The following is a 20977-nucleotide window of genomic DNA, read 5'->3' as shown; positions in this document are numbered from 1 at the left end:
CATTAAAAACACAAGCTGTGTTCTGAAGGCTTTACATGTGGGGAGATGTGGAAGATAACACAGCAGCAGCAGCCGGGGAAAGACGGGTTGTGGTGGGACTTTTGTTCTGAAGCCACTTGTTAGTCTCTCGTGCTTTCTGAACCAAAGCTTCTGTGCTAAGCCCTGTTTATACCTATGTGATAATGAGGCAGCTAGTGCTATGATCAGGAAGTAGGCAAAGTTCTGAGTCTTACCAAACAGAAAGTGAAAGCAAAAATAAATTCCCCTCCATTCAAATCTGCAACAGCGTGGATTAAGGTAACACATTGACATTTCAATTTGTCTTTAAATCAGGAGTTTTCAATTTAAAAAAGTCATCCATTTATTTTAGAGGGAGAAGGGGAGAGGGAGAAGAGGAGAGAGAGGAAATAAACGAAAACAAAACACACACAAAAAAACACTGCTTCTGTGTGTGCCCTGACCAGGGATCAAAGCAACAACCTTTGTTGTGTATCAGAACGACACTAACCAACGGAGCCATCCTGCTAAGGCTAAATCAGAATTTTTCAGTGAAACAAATGGCCAGAACTGAAGGTATAAAACTGCTGTACTGAGGATGTCTTGCACCCAAAGGGGAGGTTCTGGGCAAAGGAGGTGAATCTGACACTACTGTATTAGAAAGTGTGCTTAATGATGGGACTCGATTTAAGACGCTTCTGCTTAACTGACTCACTCTCCTTTGGAGATCTTTTAACCTCTCCCAAACATTTGTTGCAATACTTTGTTTCCAGTTCCAGGATGGCTGGTTCACTGTAATACTACTGAAGATGCAGTGCAATATGATGGCAAAGTCCACTGCTTCAAGGGTCAAAGACTTATATTTTAGTCTTGGTTCTGCTCCAAACTTCCTGTTTAATTTTAGGAAAGTCACTCCCCCTCAGTTTCTTTATCTGGACACGAAGGACTTGTACTAGCTGGTATTTAAATTCCTTACTAGTTCTAAAGTTAAAGGCTATATGGATAAATATCAAGGCCTTTCTCTCCACTCTTACCAAAAAATAAAAAAATACACCTTTCTTGGAGTGTGTCTGCTACAAGTCAGGACAGAACTACTTCTTAATTTAGGCGAGAAAATGCAAGTTATAATAATCGCAATAATAATTTAACATTGATTCCATGCTTCCTGTATGCTAGTTGCTATCCTGTGCCAAATTCTTCACACAGGTTATTTCATTTAATCCTCCCATCATGAGAATGGTATATTACATTATTTTATAGGTGAGGAAACTATTGCTCAAAAATTCAGAAACTTGCCCGAGATCATACAGGTGAATGTGGCAGAGCCAGTGGCAGAACCCAGGCACCCTGATTCCCAAACCTAGGACCTAACAAATAAGCAATTCCGTTTTTCAAACCATCAGAAATTCAAGCTAATAGGCCAATTTTGGTTTTACATATAGAGGTTTCTGGAAATTGAGATTTGGTATCAATAATTTAATACTTGTCTAAAAAATAATTTAACCATTATTTTATTTGTTTTTATCTCTGTTTCTTTAACAATACCTGTTGATCTGCACCAGTACTGCAAATTGGAAAACTTAAGTAATTGTTTAGATAATTAATTCTAAAGAACTTGTTAATGATAAAAACGGTGGGCGGAGGGAAGAAAAGAAAACCATTCATGGGTTTAAGTTAGAGCAAGAAGGAAAGAAGTAGAGGCATATGTCAGGGTGGAAGTCAGAGTTGACTCACCTATATTAATTACTTGATCAAACTTTATATGTTTGGTAGTTTTGTCCTTCTAGTAAGAAGAAGTCATCTTAGTTCTATTTACAGAAGCAGTGAATTCAGTTTAATCTGTGTTTTCAGAGGTAGCCTAAGATGAAGAGGACCAAAATAATATTTTAAATATTGTCAATTAGAATATTATTAACTCAAAATGTATTCCCATAGCTTTTGGCATATTGAAAATAATCCAAGGGTAACATCTGGCTTGACTAACACCCTTTATACCAACAGCTATAGAATAAGACCATTCAGATGTCTTACTTATTGAAATAGATAAAATTCAGTGCCATTTATAATAATATCTGGCATCCAAAGAATATATTCTTTGTGACTTAACAAAATAGAGACACCTGTGCCATTCACTTTCAAGTGTCCAGGATACTTTTAAAATGATGTAGCCAATGTTTGAAACATTCAACATACAATGACAGCAACACCTATCTTCTGCTCATTGTATAGAAATGCAGAAAGGATTCGTTCCATGAAATTTTAAGGCAGAGTCCTTTCATCGGAGCTCTAAAAAAATTGTAATAACCAGATAATGGTTCAATTTCAACTTATTTTGTAGATATTTTGCCTGATTCTGACAAAGAGCAAGTTTTCCCCATTCACATATACTTTTTTTTTTTTTTTTTTTTTTTTTATTTTTCTGAAGCTGGAAACAGGGAGAGACGGTCAGAAAGACTCCCGCATACGCCCGACTGGGATTCACCCAGCACGCCCACCAGGGGGCGACGCTCTGCCCACCAGGGGGCGATGCTCTGCCCCTCCCGGGTGTCACTCTGTCGCGACCAGAGCCACTCTAGCGCCTGGGGCAGAGGCCAAGGAGCCATCCCCAGCGCCCGGGCCATCTTTGCTCCAATGGAGCCTCGGCTGCGGGAGGGGAAGAGAGAGACAGAGAGGAAGGAGAGGGGGGGGCGGTGGAGAAGCAGATGGGCACTTCTCCTGTGTGCCCTGGCCGGGAATCGAACCCGGGTCCCCCGCATGCCAGGCCGACGCTCTACCGCTGAGCCAACCGGCCAGGGCCTTCACATATACTTTTATTTTTTAAGGCTTTATTTATGAATTGAAATCTTTTTCTTCATGCTAAAATATTTTTTTATTCTTCTAGATTAAATCAATCTCCTTAAACATCATTCAGATCCTATGTGACATAACTGGAGCAACATGGTGCTATGAAGAACTGTGAGATTTAACCTGCCCTAGATAGTAACTTGTCTTCTAGAGATTTAGTTTCCATTCTTCCACAATGGTTAACTCCTACAGAAAACTGATATTTAATGTTTACCTAGGATTTTACTGCACAGCAATCATTCTACCCAAAATAAGCATTTATTCTCAGTCCTCAACGCATCTAGTAAGCAGTTCAGTAAAGACCCCGGGGCTTTCCCAGAAGCCACGAATGGAGAACCATTTCCCTGGCATGAGCTAAGGCTCCCCAATACGGCATCCCCTGCCACTGTGACCTTTTAGTCCATCCAGATTGCACCTCCTTGGACTTTGTTGCATTGAGAACATCGAAGTCTTAGTCAGAAATGCCACCCTATTTATCATCTTACAACAGCAAAGATCTTGAAATCACAAATGTCACTTTATATTCAGAGGAAAATTCGAGATACAGGAAACCAGGGGGAAAGCTGGATGTTTTGAGTTGTCCTGCTCACCAACAGATTGCTCTGCTGGTTCCAGAGAAACTTGTGGCTGGCCTGGGATACCACCTGGCTGTTGACTTTCAGGCCAAGTTAGCTGATGGTTTTAAAGGATTTTATAAAAGCACATACAGAACTCTTGGTGGTGAAACAAGGTAAGATGTTGCTCTGGCTGTTTGCAGTCTCTTATGATACTTTCCTGATGTGTTACATCTCTTTGCCAGGAGCAAGCTTGACAGTCATTTATGAAAAGCCCAATAAACTGTGGGAAACTAGGAAGAGGAAGAAGCTCTACTATTTCTTAAGGAAGTTGCAGTAAAGATGGGAAAAGGACTGCAGAGGCATGAACAGCTGGAGGGAGAATAACTGGGAGGAGAGGCCAGTGTGACTTGTTAGACAGGTATGTTTATGAGCTATATCTGTGCAGAGAGCTGAAATAGGGACGGCTTCCCAAAGAAAGCGAGCCTTGATCTGGGACCAGAGGAAATGTGAGATTTGGTCAGAGAGAGGAAGTGAAAGGATGTCAATTGCTCAGGAAACAGCATGACTCAAATTCAGGAGGTAGGAGCAGGTTTGTTTGGAGAACTGAGAATTACTGTTTATTCAATCAGCTCATGTTTATTGGGTGCATGCTTTATGCCGGGCACAGTTCCAGACACTGGATGTATAGTGTTGAGATAGAGACAGGCAGGTGATAAATGTTAGGAAAGAAATAAAGCAAGGTGCTGAAACAGAGTACGGGTAGCTGGGGTTTGGAACTAATTCAACTCAGTTGTCAGGACAGTCCTTGTCAAGGACGTACATTTAAACTGAGACCTGACATTTTTTAAAAAGGGTACAATCATGAGGACATTTTAGGGCAAAGCGTCCCCATAAAAGGGAGCAGCAAATGTAAAGTCTGTAAGGCAGGGCTGATTGAGAAAAGAAGGCCAGTATGGTTTGAAGGGCATGAGCAACAGAGCGAAGTAGAGTTGACAGGGTCCTGCTCACGCAGAGCCTCTTGTAAGGCATTCAGGGTTTCACTTCAGTGCAATGGGAACTCGTTGGAAGGTTCTCATTTGCTCTATGCTTATAAGGCACAAGTGTATGTTGAGGATCTATTATATAGAGGAAAAAGTATAAAGGAGTAATCATTTAGGGGGACATTGCAGTAGTTCAAGCAAGAAATGGTGGCTTGGGCCAGGCTAGTGGTGGTTCCTTATGGAATAAATGATAGAACTTGGCATTTCTTTTAGAAGGCAAAGGAGACAGAATTTGCTGACATACTGGTTAGATGAGGTGGAAGAAGAGAGGATAGTCTGGTTGTTTCAAGCCGGGGCCCGTCTGGGAGGGAAGTGGAGTGTGGTTTCAGTGCTCACCACCTTTCATCAGTGTGTTCAGTCGCCAGTTAGAAACCCCAGTACAATGGCTTAACACATAAGGCTTTACCGTTTTGTTTGTTTTTTTATGAAAAAGCTGTCTGCAGATAGGGTAGCTCTGGCTTGCTGCAGTGCTCCTCAGCGTTGCCAGGGCCCAGCTCCTTCGATCTTTCTGCTCAGCCACCCACGGCATGTGGCTCTGCTCCTAATACAGGTGATTTGTGCACCTCTAGATGTCAAGTCCACATCACGAGCAGGAGGAAAGGAGAAATAGAGGAGAGAAAAGGCAAAAAGAAACATTCCAGCTGAGTCTGACTCTTTTTTATAAAGCTTTCCCACCCAGTGACTTCAAATAGGCCACAGTCATAAGCCTACTAAGTTGCAAGGGAGTCTAAAGGCACGTTGCCTGACTGAACACAATCAGGATTCTGTTGGAACTGAAAAGGGGGAATAGATGTGAGTGGGAACCTTTAGCAGCATCTACTGCATGCTTCCTTTTCCCTTCCTCACCTTAGGTACTGACTGCCCTCTGGGAACCCCTGCAGCCACCCAGAGCCCCAGCAGTCCACTTAGGACATCCTTCCACAGGTCCATCTCTCTCCCTCTCCCCCAGAGGGACACTTCCCTCATTTGCAGACTCAATTCTTAGGGACCTATTCTCAGGTCCAGCATAGTAGTAGATAGAGAACTTATCAACTTCTTCCCACTAAGTCACCATGTGATCTGTGATGGCTTCTCTTCATTTTTTTTTCAAGTGACAACAGCATTACTCAAAGGAATTGCTTTTTAAGAATATCATTTTGGGAGATGTGGGAGACTGGAGGGGGAAATTTTTGTGAGTTTAGAGCTAGGGGTGGTTCTTTTCACAGAACAATCGCAGTAACAGATTTTGAGCCAACAGATGCATGAATGGCTTTCCCTTGCTTTGATGAACCGTTATTCAAAGCCAACTTTTCTTTTTTTTCTTTTTTTTTTTTTGTATTTTTCTGAAGCTGGAAACGGGGAGGCAGTCAGACAGACTCCCGCATGCGCTCGACCGGGATCCACCCGGCATGCCCACCAGGGGACAATGAATGCTCTGCCCATCCGGGGCATTGCTCTGTTGCGACCAGAGCCACTCTAGCGCCTGGGGCAGAGGCCATGGAGCCATCCTCAGCGCCCGGGCCATCTTTGCTCCAATGGAGCCTTGGCTGCGGGAGGGGAAGAGAGAGACAGAGAGGAAGGAGAGGGGGAGGGGTGGAGAAACAGATGGGCGCGTCTCCTGTGTGCCCTGGCCGGGAATTGAACCCGGGACTTCCGCAAGCCAGGCCGACGCTCTACCACTGAGCCAACCGGCCAGGACCCAAAGCCAACTTTTCAATCAAGATAAGAAGAGAGAGCAAGCACATTGCCCTATCCAACATGCCAAAGGTATTGCCACTTTAAGAAACATTGGGGAATCATTCACAAGTTGAGACTTTACCTTTGTTGTGTTGCTTTTTAAAATATTTTCTTTGTTTGCAAGACTTAAACCATTAATTTGTTTTATCCTACATATTATATAATAGCCCCAATCCTTCTAGATTTTAACATCATTTTGTTTGGGTCATTGTTGCATCAGAAGTTTTTTTAACAAACAGAACAAAATGATTTACAGTTTCTTCGCGTTTGCGTGGAGCACTGTTGTTCTTTCAGATCAGTGTCACTAGGCCAGTGGTGAAGCTCAGAATCCCATAGAGCAGTACTTCTCAAACTCTAATGTTCACATGAATCATCTGAGGCTCTTGTGACAATTCAGATTCTGATCCAGTCAGTCGCGGGGTGAGGCCTCATTTTCTGTCTTTTTAACAAGCTCTCAGGTGACAGATACCACTGCTGCTGGTTCAGAGACCACATCTGGAGTGGTAAGGATCTAGAAAGCCCTGCCTGGCCCCGCTCCAAATATTCTGATCTAGTCTTCTGTGCTGGAACTTAGAAATCTTTTTTTCTTTTATAAAGTTCCATAGGTAGATCTTAAAATTATTTTTGAAAATTATTACTGTGGTTATACACTTTTTAATTAAAAGAGACTATTCAACATTTCCTTTGGTTCATATTTGTACTCAAAATGCAGAGACTCTGGAAAGACGCAGGACCCTGAACCTCATTGATATTTCCTCACTAATACTGTGCTTGCCATTTGCATTGTTGAACAAAATGTAAACTATTTCCCCATCGCTGCTTGTAAAGTAGGACGAAAGCAGGGGCTCTCCTGACAGTGCTTTGCAGGCTGGGAAGCACAGACAGCAGCAGGGTCATCGTGAGCCAGCAAGTGGCCCCACCCCTTCCTTCCCTGCCCAGAACAGTGACTGACCTCCATGGGTGAAGGTGAGAAATGAGTTGCTAAGCTAGATGCTGGATTTTCCAGATTTCTGTTTAATTTTGGAAAAAATTTTCTCTGAAATACTGGCAGAGCAGATCAAGGAAACAGTGAAAATACTCCATTTAACACATACCCTGTAGTTTTCCAAAGACTGTAAAGACAGTGATTTCATTAACCCTCTCATTTTTAGGTAAAAAAATAATCTGCTGCCTTAACTCCAAGCCTTTTTCCTGGCAACTTTTTCTTAATAGAATTTTTTATATGAATAATCATGGAGGCTGAAGTAAAAATACAACTCATAAAGCCTTTTAATTCACGTGTGATACAAACATGAATTGCCATTTTGTTATATTACAGTTTAAATTTTCTATTTAAGAAACCTCCAGCAACTTCTCATATTTAAGAAAAATAAGTGGATACTTTGAAAATATTTTACACAATCCTTGAATCTTTGCATTGCCTCAGCAAATATTGGCTTAACATTCTGCTTCTCATTGATAGGCCCAACCCAGGCTTTCATTGTTAAACAAAAAAGGGAAGAACTGAAGTAATGCTATAGTCATACTCTCTGGATAATAATAGTTGCAGCACTTAAGATGGGTTGTGGACTAGTGGGAAGAAGCAATACATACTAAGTTCTCAATTTGTCTAGTTAAGAATACGAGATTTAAGGAAGTAACTGGTCAGACAAGCATTGGTAGAGGCAGCATATCTTTTGGGCATTTCTTTGTCCCATTCATTCTTTAAAGAGACACATACCTGCTGGTGACACTTACTATGCAAGAAGAATTCTGCCTGTATTGAAAAAACAGCTAAATACTCATCTAGCAACAAGTATTTTATACTGGGAGCTTTTATCACCATCCTGGGTGAACTTACACTGACACCCCATACACTTCCATTGAAGGCAGTGTTGGTCTATGTGGGTCACTACAGGTTCCTGAACAAAACTCAGCCTCCATGAGCTACGTCCTTATCAGAGGGGAAAAATATCAGAGGCAATGTCCATCTGTCTCCAAACCATCGTTGTCACCAGCTGTCTTGTGTCACAAACTCTTATTTCCCCATAGTACCACAGCCTTTCCTCCTCCATCCCTCCACCCTTCCACACAATTGACTAAATAGTTTTGCAGCCAAGTTCGGTCAGAAAACTACAATCAAGGCCTTCTTCCTGCCCCTCACTATAACCCTCTCTTCTGCTAAGAGTGTGTACCTATAGAACTTTGGTTGAATCAGACTGATAAAAGAGAGAGAGAGAGAAATTATTGTTGGGCAAATTAATTTGCTGGACAGAGGTAATTACAGCCCTGTAGATACTGCTGACTTTCTGAGAGCATTCAGTCAGTATCTTCTGCTTAATGGAACTTAGGAATTGAATTTTTTGATAGACATCTGTAGAACTAAAGTCTGTTGAGTTTAATAGCACAGACATTCATTTGTCACTGAAGTAAACTAGGCAGTTCATGGTAACATTTCATGCTATTTGGTCTTGCCAAAGCAAACTGTAATCTTAACCAAATACATAAACCAGTTCAGGGAGCCCTGGTTAGCACTGCCACAAGCCCGACACCTTAAAGGGGGATTGGAGGGTGTCAAGAGGGAGCAAGCCAGCCCAAAAGTTATTACTCATTTGAACGAAGCAATCTTTTCAGATGACTGCATCTGATCCATTTAGTATTTAAGGGTATTGTAGCATATTGGGGATCATCCCTGGGACTAGTTCTCCAGAGTAAATAAAGATAGAATTTAGTAATTATTCAGTGAATTTGATAGATGCAGCTGACGAGTCTGTAGGATTAAAACTTTTGCTTCCTCAGTACATAGGCAGGAGCTTAAATTACTAATGACCTCCTTGGCCTGACTGCTTTCATTGTGGTATCAATGAAGCAAAGATAAAAATAAGACTATGACTAAAGCGGTCACACAGCGAGTGAAAGAATGAGCAATGTCTTCAGAGTCACACGACCACATCCACACCTGGGTCTTGCTGTGGAACTTTCCATGTGATCTTGGGCAATTCAGTTCACATTTCTGAGACTCTGTTTTCTTACCTGCAAAATAACATCTACCTCACATACAAATAGTAAGAGAATTAAAAGATAATGCAAAATGCTTCTAGCACAGTTTTCCTTTCCATTTCATTCTGCAACGGAGACTTCTTTATTATATAACAGAGGAAAAGAGACCATTCTCTAGTATTTTTCCTTAGAACTGCAGAACTGGAATGAATATCAGTTTGGAGTTGATTGCAGTTCAAGAAAGTGGAAGCTTCAAACATGTTTTATGTTTTCAAGCAACAAAAAAAGATCAGTATAAATGTTGGGATCTCAAAAGTAGTGCATTGTGTCTTCAAGGAAGTCCAAGAATAAGAAAAATAAAGGGGGAGAGACCACAGAATATTATGAGAGGCCAGTGATCTTCTATAAGGGCATCAAATGTCCTTCAGAGTGGGAGGCTTTCTTCTAACTTCCCTGGCTTAAGTCATAGACATTGCTTTAAAATACTCCAATTTTCACTGACTTTTTTCCTTCTTGTAGGTTAAGACAATTGAACTTGAAGGAGGCCTCTTGGAAGATCATTTTGAAACTACTGTAAAAGTCCCTGGCCAGTTGGCTCAGCGGTAGAGCATCGGCCTGGCGCGCAGGAGTCCCGGATTCGATTCCGGCCAGGGCACACAGGAGAGGCGCCCATTTGCTTCTCCACCCCTCCCCCTCTCCTTCCTCTCTGTCTCTCTCTTCCCCTCCCGCAGCGGACGCTCCATTGGAGCAAGGATGGCCCGGGCGCTGGGGATGGCTCTGTGGCCTCTGCCCCAGGCGCTAGAATGGCTCTGGAAGCAACAGAGCGATGCCCCAGAGGAGCAGGGCATCACCCCCTGGTGGGCATGCTGGGTGGAGCCCGGTTGGGCGCATGCGGAGTCTGTCTTACTGCCTCCCCGTTTCCAGCTTCGGAAAAATGAAAAAAAAAGAAAAGAAAAGAAAAGAAACTACTGTAAAAATGAGTACATACCTTGTAGCCTACATACTTTGTGATTTCACTTCTGTGAGTGGGACAACCTCATTGGGGTCAAGATGAGATTGAGATCTAATTTCATACAGAATAGCATTCTGAAGGAAATGAGCTTTTCTTTTTATCTTATGTTTTTCCTTATTATCAAAGTATTATGCTTATTTTACAAACAAGAAATAAGTAAAAAATAAAATAAATTACCCATAATTCTACTACCAGGATATAATCACTGATAATATTAGTATATACCTTCCAACTATTTTCAGTATGTATGTCAATACAGTATATATAGTAACAGTAAATATTATTTACAAAATAATACATGGCTATTTTAACCCAATTTTTACCATAATATTGCATAAAAATTGAATGCCATTAAATATTTTTCTGTAATACTATATTAATAATTGCTTAGTATTATACTGCATGGAAGTAACATAGGATTTTTAATCAGCACCTTATTTCAGGACAGTCACATTGTTTTCAATTGTTTTTCTCAGTGAAAGGAAACCTTCATGATTTTTAGTCTTTATTGTTTGCAAAAATTTACAATATTCAATAATTATTTTATAAAGTCTTGCAAACATTGATAGAGATGTTAAAAATAAAAATAAAAAAAGAACTCCTTCCCCTGAGGAACAAAATGATTGACATAAAAAACATATTCAAAGAACTATAAAATAATGCTTATGAAAATAGCCTATTAAGTGGCTGTTATAATTTACATACCTATTACACCTATGGATATGTAGATATATTATGAGTAATGTATCTCTATACATAGCATGTAATCTCTGTACATAAGTCTGTATGTGCATAGATATAGATATGTGAGAGGTCAGATGGCAATTTACTTCAGAGGACAGGTTACTGTCAGCTCCCTGGGTTCATAATGGAAGTCTACAGTATTCTACGTTAGTGACTTGGAGCAAATTACTTGATCTCCATGAAGATGATAGCGGTTACTAAGCAATGTTGTTGAGAGGATTAATTTAAATTTACATGTAAACTTTTAACACAGTGCCTGGTAATCCATAAAAACATGGTGGCCATGAGCATATCCTTTCTATAAAAGTTCTAAAACAAAGCCTGATCTCTGGTGGCACAGTGGATAAAGTGTCGACCTGGGAACACTAAAGTCGTCGGTTCAAAACCCTGCACTTGTCTGGTCAAGGCATATATGGGAGTTGATACTTCCTGCTTCTCCCCCCTTTCTCTCTCTCTCCTCTCTAAAATGAATAAATAATAAAAAAATTAAAAAACATCAGTTACTTCAGGACCTGAAAGCAGATAATGAGGTGAAAGTAGCACAATATTTGAAACCCAAGAAAACTGGAATCTACCTTTATTGTTTCTACTTAATGTCTAGTTACTTTAAGGAGAGTCATTGAATATATTTGGACATTTTTGAGCCTAAAGTAAACTTGACCAGGAAAAGAGTGAGGGAGGTTGGATTCAGTAAGTTCAAAGGTTTTTCTCACCTCATAAAACTGTTTTATTTGAATCGTGCTAGTAGTCATGAATTTGGAAGGGTAGTTATCAAATATACATGATGCTGATGAGCTCAAGTGGACTCTCATGATAGAATAGGTTAATATAGTTTGAAATTTTCAATTAGCACCTAGGGAATGCAGAGTTGTTTATAATTTTCATAAGTGACTTTTGCTTTAATACTTTACAGAACATACTATCCCCTATCAACAATATGCTTTAATAGTATCTCAATAATTTCTTGAAAAATGTAGTCTGCTTTATTTGGTTGAGGGTTGTTAGGAATGGTATTGTGCCAAGAAGCTGTCATTCAAAAACCACTTATTCTGACTAATATTTTATAGGTGTCCATCTATGCATATCAAGACAAATGAAATCAAACTCATTATGCTTTGGAAGCATCATTGAAGCTACTTGTTTTTTATGAAAATTACTTTGATATCAACTATCCACTCTCAAAATTGGGTAGGTTCAAATTCCACATGATTGCCTTATTTTTGCTTATAGAACTTGCTTTAATTTTTCTTTTTATATGATTTAAATGAGCAATTAAGCCTTGGCTGGTTGGCTCAGTGGTAGAGTGTCGGCCTGGCATGCAAGGGGTCCCGGGTTCGATTCCCGGCCAGGGCACACAGGAGAAGCACCCATCTGCTTCTCCACCCCTCCCCCTCTCCTTCCTCTCTGTCTCTCTCTTCCCCTCCCACAGCGAGGCTCCATTGGAGCAAAGATGGCCCGGGCGCTGGGGATGGCTCCTTGGCCTCTGCCCCAGGCGACAGAGCGACGTCCCGGAGGGGCAGAGCATCACCCCCTGGTGGGCAGAGCGTCGCCCCCTGTTGGGGTGCTGGGTGGATCCTGGTCAGGCACATGTGGGAGTCTGTCTGACTGTCTCTCCCCGTTTCCAGCTTCAGAAAAATACAAAAAAAAAAAAAAAAGCAATTAAGAGGTTCACTGAGCTTAGGAAGCAATAATTTGCATCTCAGAGATGGTCTTTGGATATAAAAAAAAAAAGTTTTATAAGAAACCTAAGTAGTGTGAATCGTTTTTCTATTCTTTTATCAGATTTAATATTAAAATAGCTCCATTGCATATTAGATTTAATTTGATGAATTTTCTGGGGCACATTTTTTTCTATATTGTATTTGTATAAGACAAGCAATGTTTTATAAAAGTTACCAAATGTTTATGTAAACAGCTGAAAATTCACATTTATGTGAGCTGTGCAGACTAGACAAATCAATAGAGACAAAAAGATTAGTGGTTGACTAGGACTGATGGGAGGGAGGAATGGGAAATGACTGTCAATGGGACAGGGTTTCTTGTTAAGGTGATAAAAATGTTCTAAAATTGTCCCTGATTATAGGTGCACAACTCTGTGAATATACTAAAAACCATTGCCTTTGTGACTGGGCAAGATACTTAAGCCCCTGGGTTTTACTTTCTCCTTTGTAAACTGAGGGGTACCGTTTTAGGGTTATCCTGAAGAAAAGATGAACGAACAAACTGAAAGTGCTTTGAAAAGAGACTGGCACAAAATAAGCACTTAAAGCTTATTTGCTATTACTTTTTTTTTTTTTTTTTTTTTTTTTTTACAGAGACAGAGAGAGAGAGTTAGAGGGATAGACAGGGACAAACAGGAACGAAGAGATGAGAAGCATCAATCATCAGTTTTTCATTGCGTGTTGTGACACCTTAGTTGTTCATCGATTGCTTTCTCATATGTGCCTTGACCATGGGCCTTCAGCAGACCAAGTAACCCCTTGTTTGAGCCAGTGACTTTGGGTCCAAGCTGGTGAGCTTTTGCTCAAACCAGATGAGCCCATGCTCAAGCTGGCGACTTTGGGGTCTCGAAACTGGGTCCTCCGCATCCCAGTCCGACGTATCCACTGTGCCACTGCCTGGTCAGGCTGCTATTACTTTTAAATGTGAATTATGCAACTTTAATACCATGTAGATTGCACGCAAAAAAGTTTAGACTCACAGCCTGACCTGTGGTGGCGCAGTGGATGAAGCGTCAACCTGGAACGCTGAGGTCACTGGTTCGAAACCCTGGGCTTGCCTGCTCAAGGCACATATGGGAGTTGATGCTTCCTGCTCCTCCCCCCCTTTCTCTCTCTCTCCTCACTAAAATGAATAAAGAAAAAAAGAAAGAGAAAATATTTTTTAAAAAAGAAGGGTAGGGACTATGCAGATACATAGAACACAGAATTGGAAACTCTACATACAGAGATTTCTATTAAATATATTTTTTTCTTATACACTTTAGCACTATGACATTCCAATCTAGGGCAAAATCAATCTCTTTTTGGTTTGGAACCTGTGAATATATGGCCATAATGAAGCACCTTGAGTCTCAGTACTCATAGACCTGGGCATGTTACCTAACTCTCTAAATTTCAGTGTCCTCATCTACATAATTAGGTTAATAACAGTTCTTGCTTTATGAAACTTTTGTGAGAGCTACAGATAGATAATTGCCTGTTCCTTCATACAGTAGGCACTCAATGAGTGTGAGCTATTAATGATGACAATAGGGACCACTACTATTGCTACCATTTCTTGCAGAGCAAGACTTCCGAGGCCCACCTATCAACACTGTCTTACACATACTTGTGGGACTGTAAGGCTAGCACTGTAGATATCAGAGACTATTTCTACTCTATTTCATTTCTGAAAGTCCCCTGTGACACAATGAATTATTAAGGGCCTTTGAAATTCTTTTTCACCATGTAGGTAAATATCATGCCAATGTAGAATCTGTTAATGTCTCTTATTTTTCATTTTAACTCTATCTTTTATCATCACCATAATAATGCTTCATTTTTTAAGCAGTGAACTAAGTACCCGATTGCATAGGAGCCATGCCCAGCCCTGTACTATGAGAACATATCGGCAGCTTTCTCTGATTTAGGATCTCCCACTGACCCGTCTTAGGGATTTCTATTGTTACTTACTGGTAGCTCAAACGCACTTAACCGAGTCTAGGGATTCTTGATCTTTCTACTCCGCATTCATAGGGAAATGGTCGGAGCTTTACCTTGGAGGTTCTAGGCTTCCTCTGAATCTTCCCTTCATAGCTTCTCTTTTGTGGAGATGCAGAGTGTAGGGCTGGAGCAGCAGGTCACACTGGAATTTTTGCCTTGACCATTTTGTCTCTATATCCCAATGTCACGCCTCTGTATAAAACATTGACAAAGATTCCCAATGCCAACTGAGTGAGTCAGGGGTCCAGAGGATGGCATACAAGGCCCCCGTCCCCAGCCTCCTCCTTCTCCAGCCTCATCTCTGACACCCTTTGCTCCAGCCACCATTTCCTAAACCTGCCAGGTTGTGTTGCTCCTCTACAGTTTGCTCCTATTAAGCTGCTTAGAGCACACACCACTCCCAACATACCCAAGGAACACCTGCAAGACTCAGGGAATGAATGATTTCCCAACTACTCTACACACTCTCCAAGCAGAACTGATTCTTTCCTCCTGGAATCCTCCTGTCCCTTGTACAGAAATTGATCATGGTACCAATAATGCTTTATTGCATTTATTTGTCTACTGGTTGACCTCCATCATTTGTATTGAGGTAGAGGCTGTATTATATGTATTTCCATTCTAACATATGGCGTGGTGCCAGGAACATAAGTTCTCGATAGAAATGCATTAAATGAATAAACAAACCACTCTTGCTAACTAGAAAAGTCAATAGATTCAGCTAAACCTGTACTTTTCATGTTCATCACTTCTTACATTGAAAAAAAACACCTCATGTCCCTTCTCACAGATGCTCTTGGGAAGACTGGTACCCACTTACAAAGTGATCTGAGAGGCATCAAAAAAGGAATACAGCTCAAGCATATTCTAAAAGCTACAGATGTCGCTGTTCTGTTCTGTAACTGTCATGAGGCTCTTCTGAATCTTAAAATATTTTTAAGTTTCCCATCCTTTTGGAGACTGCAATCTTAAAATAGATAAACTAGATGCATAGTATTAGGCATATAGGCCAAGCAAATATATAAAATATAAAAGTATATGAAAAAAATAGTAATATTTAAAACTGGTGTTACAGTTCAAATACAGGTCAGGTAAGGGATAAATTTCTGTGTAGATTATGCATCCTTTTTAATTTATTCATATATATAGTCAAATCTCAGACCTTTATTCACTTTAGTGGCCAAGTTAATCCCTGGAAATGGCAGGGCAGAGGTTAACAACAAAATTTGCTCATCAGTAATATTATGTAACAGTCTAAAAGTCTTAAAGTCTTAGATGATTTTTTAAAAATTCTTGTAAATACCTGCTACTTAATATAAAGAGGTACCCTCAGCAAGGATATTTGGCTTATACATTTCCTTAGACCATCACCATATATCAGAGACAAACTGAGATTATAGTTGTTGCTCAAGAAAAAAAAGAACCCACAAAATGTTTTATTTTCTTTCAGAATATTAAATCTAATCGCTAGAAATTATTCAGAGGACAGATGAAAGTTGGAGAACTGGAGGCAATGGGAACACAAAAGAAAAGAAAAGTGAAGCAAGTAAAACAAGGTAGTGAGGCAAGGAGGCAAGGAAATCAGCAGAAGGAAATTGTCCGGAGAGAAAAGGGTAGCAAAAAAAAAAAAAAAGGCCTTAATTACCAAAAGAAAAAAGTTAGCATTCATTATAATTTTTGCTACGATGAACACTTTTCAATAACATTGTGTTTTTACCTCCTAGTGGTTTGGCAACATGGTAACAATGGAATGGTGGAATGACATTTGGCTCAATGAGAGCTTAGCAACATATGTGGAATTTATTTTTGCTAATGCTACACATCCAGAGCTCCAACTAGTAAGTTCACAGTTTTGTGTGTCATACCATATGCCCTAAGGAATCATCAGTTTACTGTTAAAATTTTTAGTGAATACTAAAGAGAAAATAATATAGTATGGTGTTTTTGAGCCTGCAGTCTTTTGTTTGATAAACAAAACAAATTGTACTAGTTTGCTAGGCCTGCCAGGATAAAATACTAGACTGGCTGGCTTAAACAACAGAAATTTATTTCCTCATATTTCTGGAGGCTAGAAGTTCAATGTTTTGGTAGGTTTGGTTTCTTCTTTGACTTCTCTCCTTTGCTTACAGAGAGCTCCTTTCTGCTGTATCTGCACATGGTCTTTCCTCTGGTGTTTCTCTGTGTGTCCAAATTTCCTCCTCTTAAAAGGACACCATCAGATTGGATTAGGGCCCACCCTAACACCTTCATCTCAACTCAGCCCCGTCTTTAGAGGCCCTGTCTCCAAATACAGTGACATGTTGGGGACTAGGGCTTCAACCTATGAATTGGAGAGGAGCACACAATTTAGCCCCTTGCATAAATCCCTCAACCAAAAAATCTGTGGGCAGAGAATTCAAATAGCACAAATATACAACTGTATATGTAGAGTGAGAGAAAAGAGTATCACTGTCCATATAAAATGATATAGGATAAGACCATGCCCATGGCTACAGAGCCTGTACAGAGTTCTTGGCATGTGACCTGAATTAGGCCTGACTCCTCTAGAATTTACGAAGGGCCTATTATTCACTTCCCCAAAATGTGTAAGAAGATTTCTTCAAATGTGTCTTTTTATAGGCACAAGGGGGGCCTGAAAACCACGCCAGGGTGGTTAATAAAGGTTAACTAGCTCCTTGGGGTAGGCATTAGGTCCAGTACGGTATAGAGAGATTTGGATTCAAAGTCAGCATCTTCTTATTTGCTCTGTCCTGAATCCATGTTTTAGTCCCAAAGCTTCACATATTCTTACTTGTGAAGTGTGTATAACGCACCTGCCATGCAGGGTGTGGAAAGAATAGCAGATGAAGGGTGTAAGGTCCTGGCATATAGCAAGTGCTCACTAAATGAGAACTAATGGTTTTAGTTCTGCATCCAAAGGCTTGCTAGCTGGTAAACATTCGTGACATATCCGAGCGAAGGTTGGATTTATACTTTTATGAAGTAGAGAATTGGTGAAAAAGAAATATATAAGGGGAAAGAAACTTATAATCAATTGTAAGAAATAGTGATTGAATACTTCTAAGAATGTCTTACTAAATCTTGAATGTTTTCTATTGCTTTGAGAGTGTCAAATTGAAATAAAAGAAATGTTTTCTCCTGTTTAGGATAACTATTTTTTGGAAGTGTGCTTTGAAGTAATTAAAAAAAGACTCATCAAATTCATCCCGTCCTATCTGCAGTCAAGCAGAAACTCCTACTCCAATACAGGAAATACCATTTCCTACAACAAGCTAGTCCACGTTACGGGCAGTGGGAACTGCACTTCCAGGAGAGGTATAAGGAGGCCTCTAAAACCAATGGGGTAAGTGGATGCTGCAAGGTTGCTGTCACCTGTTTTACTTTTTATTTTATTTTCTGTTTATTTTTCAGACATTAAAGACATTCTATAAAATTAAGCTTCCTTTAAAAATATATCATACTACCTTTTCCCTTATATACGCTTTCTCATTGTTTTCTTTCTTCATTTAGGGAGCTTATATTTTGAATATGCTCAAGGATTTCCTGAGTGAGGAGAAATTTCAGAAAGGAACTATTCACTACTTAAAGAAGTTCAGCTATAGAAATGCTAAGAATGATGATTTGTGGAGCAGTCCGTCAGATGTAAGTCATAAGTAGGGTTATAGTAGACTGTTGTGAAGCCTATAAGGTGGCAGGCTAATTATGAAGGTTTATAAATAGTTGTATTGTCAGTCAACAAATATTTATTGCCTTGCCACACTACCAGGGTCCCTAGAAGGCGGAGCCTTCCGTTTCCACTGGCCCCACGCTAAGCCGGATGTCACACTGTGTGAGCCACAAAGGGTTGATACTTGATCTCCTTCCCTTAGTTTTCCCCTCTGTGGTTAACCCTACACTTATCCTCCCATTCTCCAAAATCTTTAATGACTTTATAATTCCTACTATATAATATCTAATCTTCTCTGTCCAAATTTTAAGGTTGAACTCTACTTGCTCAGTCTATCTTTCATGTATGTATAGTGGGTGTAGGAAGAAGTTAAAGGAGAAATTTGGCCAACAATAAGAAGATTTTTCAAAGCTAACTGTGAATACTACTATGCTAATTTTTGCACACTATGTAAGAAGGTAAGGTAGGCATTTTCCCCATTTTTACAGATGGGAAAACTAATACTAAGGGAGATTTGCTCAAGATCAGATACCAAGTGAGTGATGGAGTCAGTGCTTAAAATCTGTTTTCTGACTCTAAATCCAGTATTCATTCTTTCATTACATCACTGCTTCTTCCTACTTATCAAGAAAGCCTCCCGGCCCTGGCCGGTTGGCTCAGTGGTAGAGCGTTGGCCTGGCGTGTAGAAGTCCCTGGTTCAATTCCCGGCCAGGGCACACAGGAGAGGCGCCCATCTGCTTCTCCACCTCTCTCCCTCTCCTTCCTCTCTGTGTCTTCCCCTCCTGCAGCCGAGGCTCCATTGGAGCAAAGACGGCCCAGGAGCTGGGGATGGCTCCTTGGCCTCTGCCCCAGTCACTAGAGTGGCTCTGGTCGCAACAGAGCGACACCCCAGAGGGGCGGAGCATCGCCCCCTGGTGGGCAGAGCGTCGCCCCCTGGTGGGCGTGCTGGGTGGATCCCGGTCAGGCGCATGCGGGAGTCTGTCTGACTGTCTCTCCCCGTTTTCAGCTTCAGAAAAATACCAAAAAAAAAAAAAAAAAAAGAAAAGAAAGCCTCCCATTTAACCTTCCCTGAGAGGTCCTATATTCTAGTTGACCCCCTTCAGATGCCAAATGAAATCCTGGAAAGAAAATTCCTGAAAATATCTTACTCAGCATTGTGTTACCTCACATCAGTTCTAATATATGTCAATAGCAACACAGAAATCAGAAAAATTCTTTGTTGTTACCTTTCATAAAATCATTTAATATCAATTGTGAGCCTTAGACCATGTGTATGTCATTTTTCCCATCAAGAGTTGCCCTCAAAGCATTAAATCTTGGTTACTCAAGGGTTGATTGCCAACTTGGGGATTTTCTTAGGTCTTATATCAATTCTGAATTCAAAATTTACTGTGCATTTAATATTTATATGCTACTGTGGTAGTCATTGGGAATAGCCAGGTAAGCAAAGGCATTTCCTCCAATGCCAAGAAATGTATCATATGGTAGGGAAAGTTAATACTAGACACAGCTGCCTAAATAATAAAGAGGGAAATGAGTAACATGCAGAATAAAAGAATTAAGTAGGAAGTTCCCTACAGGAAAGGAAATAAATAAAAGAAAAATTTAACAAATTGATTCAGCATTAAAACAGTTATCCCACCACATTGAACTTTTTTTAGCAAACTTGATCTATATATAAGTTTAATTCATCAAGACATGGTAAGGAGCATAGCAATTTATGAAGTAACTTTTATGTATTTCCTATGGTAACTGCGAAGATGCCAATTTTCCATTTTATGAATTGTTTTGTTCCTTATGTCTAAATGAATTAATTTTTCATATAGCTATGCTAATTAATGTCTGCATTCATGTCTAATGTACATACTCATTCAACTGTCAGTGCCCAAATGGCAGTGTTCTTTTATTCTTTTCTTATAGAGTTGTTTAGAAGATGGTTTTACATCTGGTGGATTTTGTTACTTTGATTCCAAGAGGAAAAGTGACACAGTGAGTATACAGCAGAAAAGCTCTGGCCAGCACTTGACTGGAGTGAGTGTGTAGAATAGCCCGACTGTCCCTTTAAAAAACTGGAGAGGAAGAGAGACTCCAGAATTTTCCTGGAAAATAGCTGACTGAAAAAAGAATGTTCAGGCCATTTAAGGGGATGATGCTGTCAGTACTGTCTTTTTATTGTTATAATTCAGCTTTCCCACAAGACCTCTGTTAGCTAAAAATATCTCTGCTCCACATTCCTCTGAGTGGTTACTGCTGCATTGGTGTCCACTAGGTTCTGAAAAATGCCAGACCAAATGTGTTAGGTGTGGGAATAGACTGAATGGCCTTTTTTCTTTTCTTTTCTTTCTTTTTTATTTTATTTTTTTTAGTGAGCAAGAGACAAAGAGATGAGAAACATCATTTTATAGTTGTGTCACTTTAGCTATTCATTGATTGTTTCTCCTCTGTGCCTGGGGGAGGAGGGGCTCCAGCTGAGCCAGTGACCCCCTGCTCAAGACAGCGACCTTCGGCTCAAGTCAGCGACCTTGGAGCTTAAGCCAGCCGCCATGGGATCATGTCCATGATCCCACACTCGAGCTGGATGAGCCCGCCGTCGAGCGGGCAACCTCGGTTCGAACCTGGTTCTCGGTGTCCCAGGTGGACAGGCTACCACTGCGCCACCAGTTGGGTGGCTTTTTGAGACCTTGTCTTTTTGTTTACGTCTGGGAAGTTATTACAGC

At 40.4% G+C, this 20977-nt stretch overlaps 1 protein-coding gene across 1 annotated transcript in view; it reads left to right on the top strand.

The window, feature by feature from the left end:
• The first annotated feature begins 557 nt into the window (after positions 1-557).
• Positions 558-20977, top strand: part of ERAP2 (endoplasmic reticulum aminopeptidase 2) — a 50657-nt gene continuing 30237 nt past the window's right edge. The window contains 19 exon segments of the mRNA XM_066276810.1: positions 558-592; positions 2870-2928; positions 2931-3116; positions 3119-3211; positions 3214-3273; positions 3276-3325; positions 3327-3571; positions 5644-5715; positions 6118-6184; positions 9653-9706; positions 10086-10177; positions 11585-11591; positions 11957-12098; positions 12101-12126; positions 16318-16431; positions 17740-17775; positions 17777-17884; positions 18104-18235; positions 20181-20249. Of these exon segments, the coding sequence (XP_066132907.1) occupies positions 558-592; positions 2870-2928; positions 2931-3116; positions 3119-3211; positions 3214-3273; positions 3276-3325; positions 3327-3571; positions 5644-5715; positions 6118-6184; positions 9653-9706; positions 10086-10177; positions 11585-11591; positions 11957-12098; positions 12101-12126; positions 16318-16431; positions 17740-17775; positions 17777-17884; positions 18104-18235; positions 20181-20249 (1647 nt within the window).

The sequence above is a fragment of the Saccopteryx bilineata genome, chromosome 4, assembly GCF_036850765.1.
Source record: "Saccopteryx bilineata isolate mSacBil1 chromosome 4, mSacBil1_pri_phased_curated, whole genome shotgun sequence".
Classification (NCBI taxonomy): Eukaryota; Metazoa; Chordata; class Mammalia; order Chiroptera; family Emballonuridae; genus Saccopteryx; species Saccopteryx bilineata.
The sequence above is the reverse complement of the archived record's forward strand: the minus strand, read 5'-3'. Positions and strand labels throughout refer to the sequence as shown.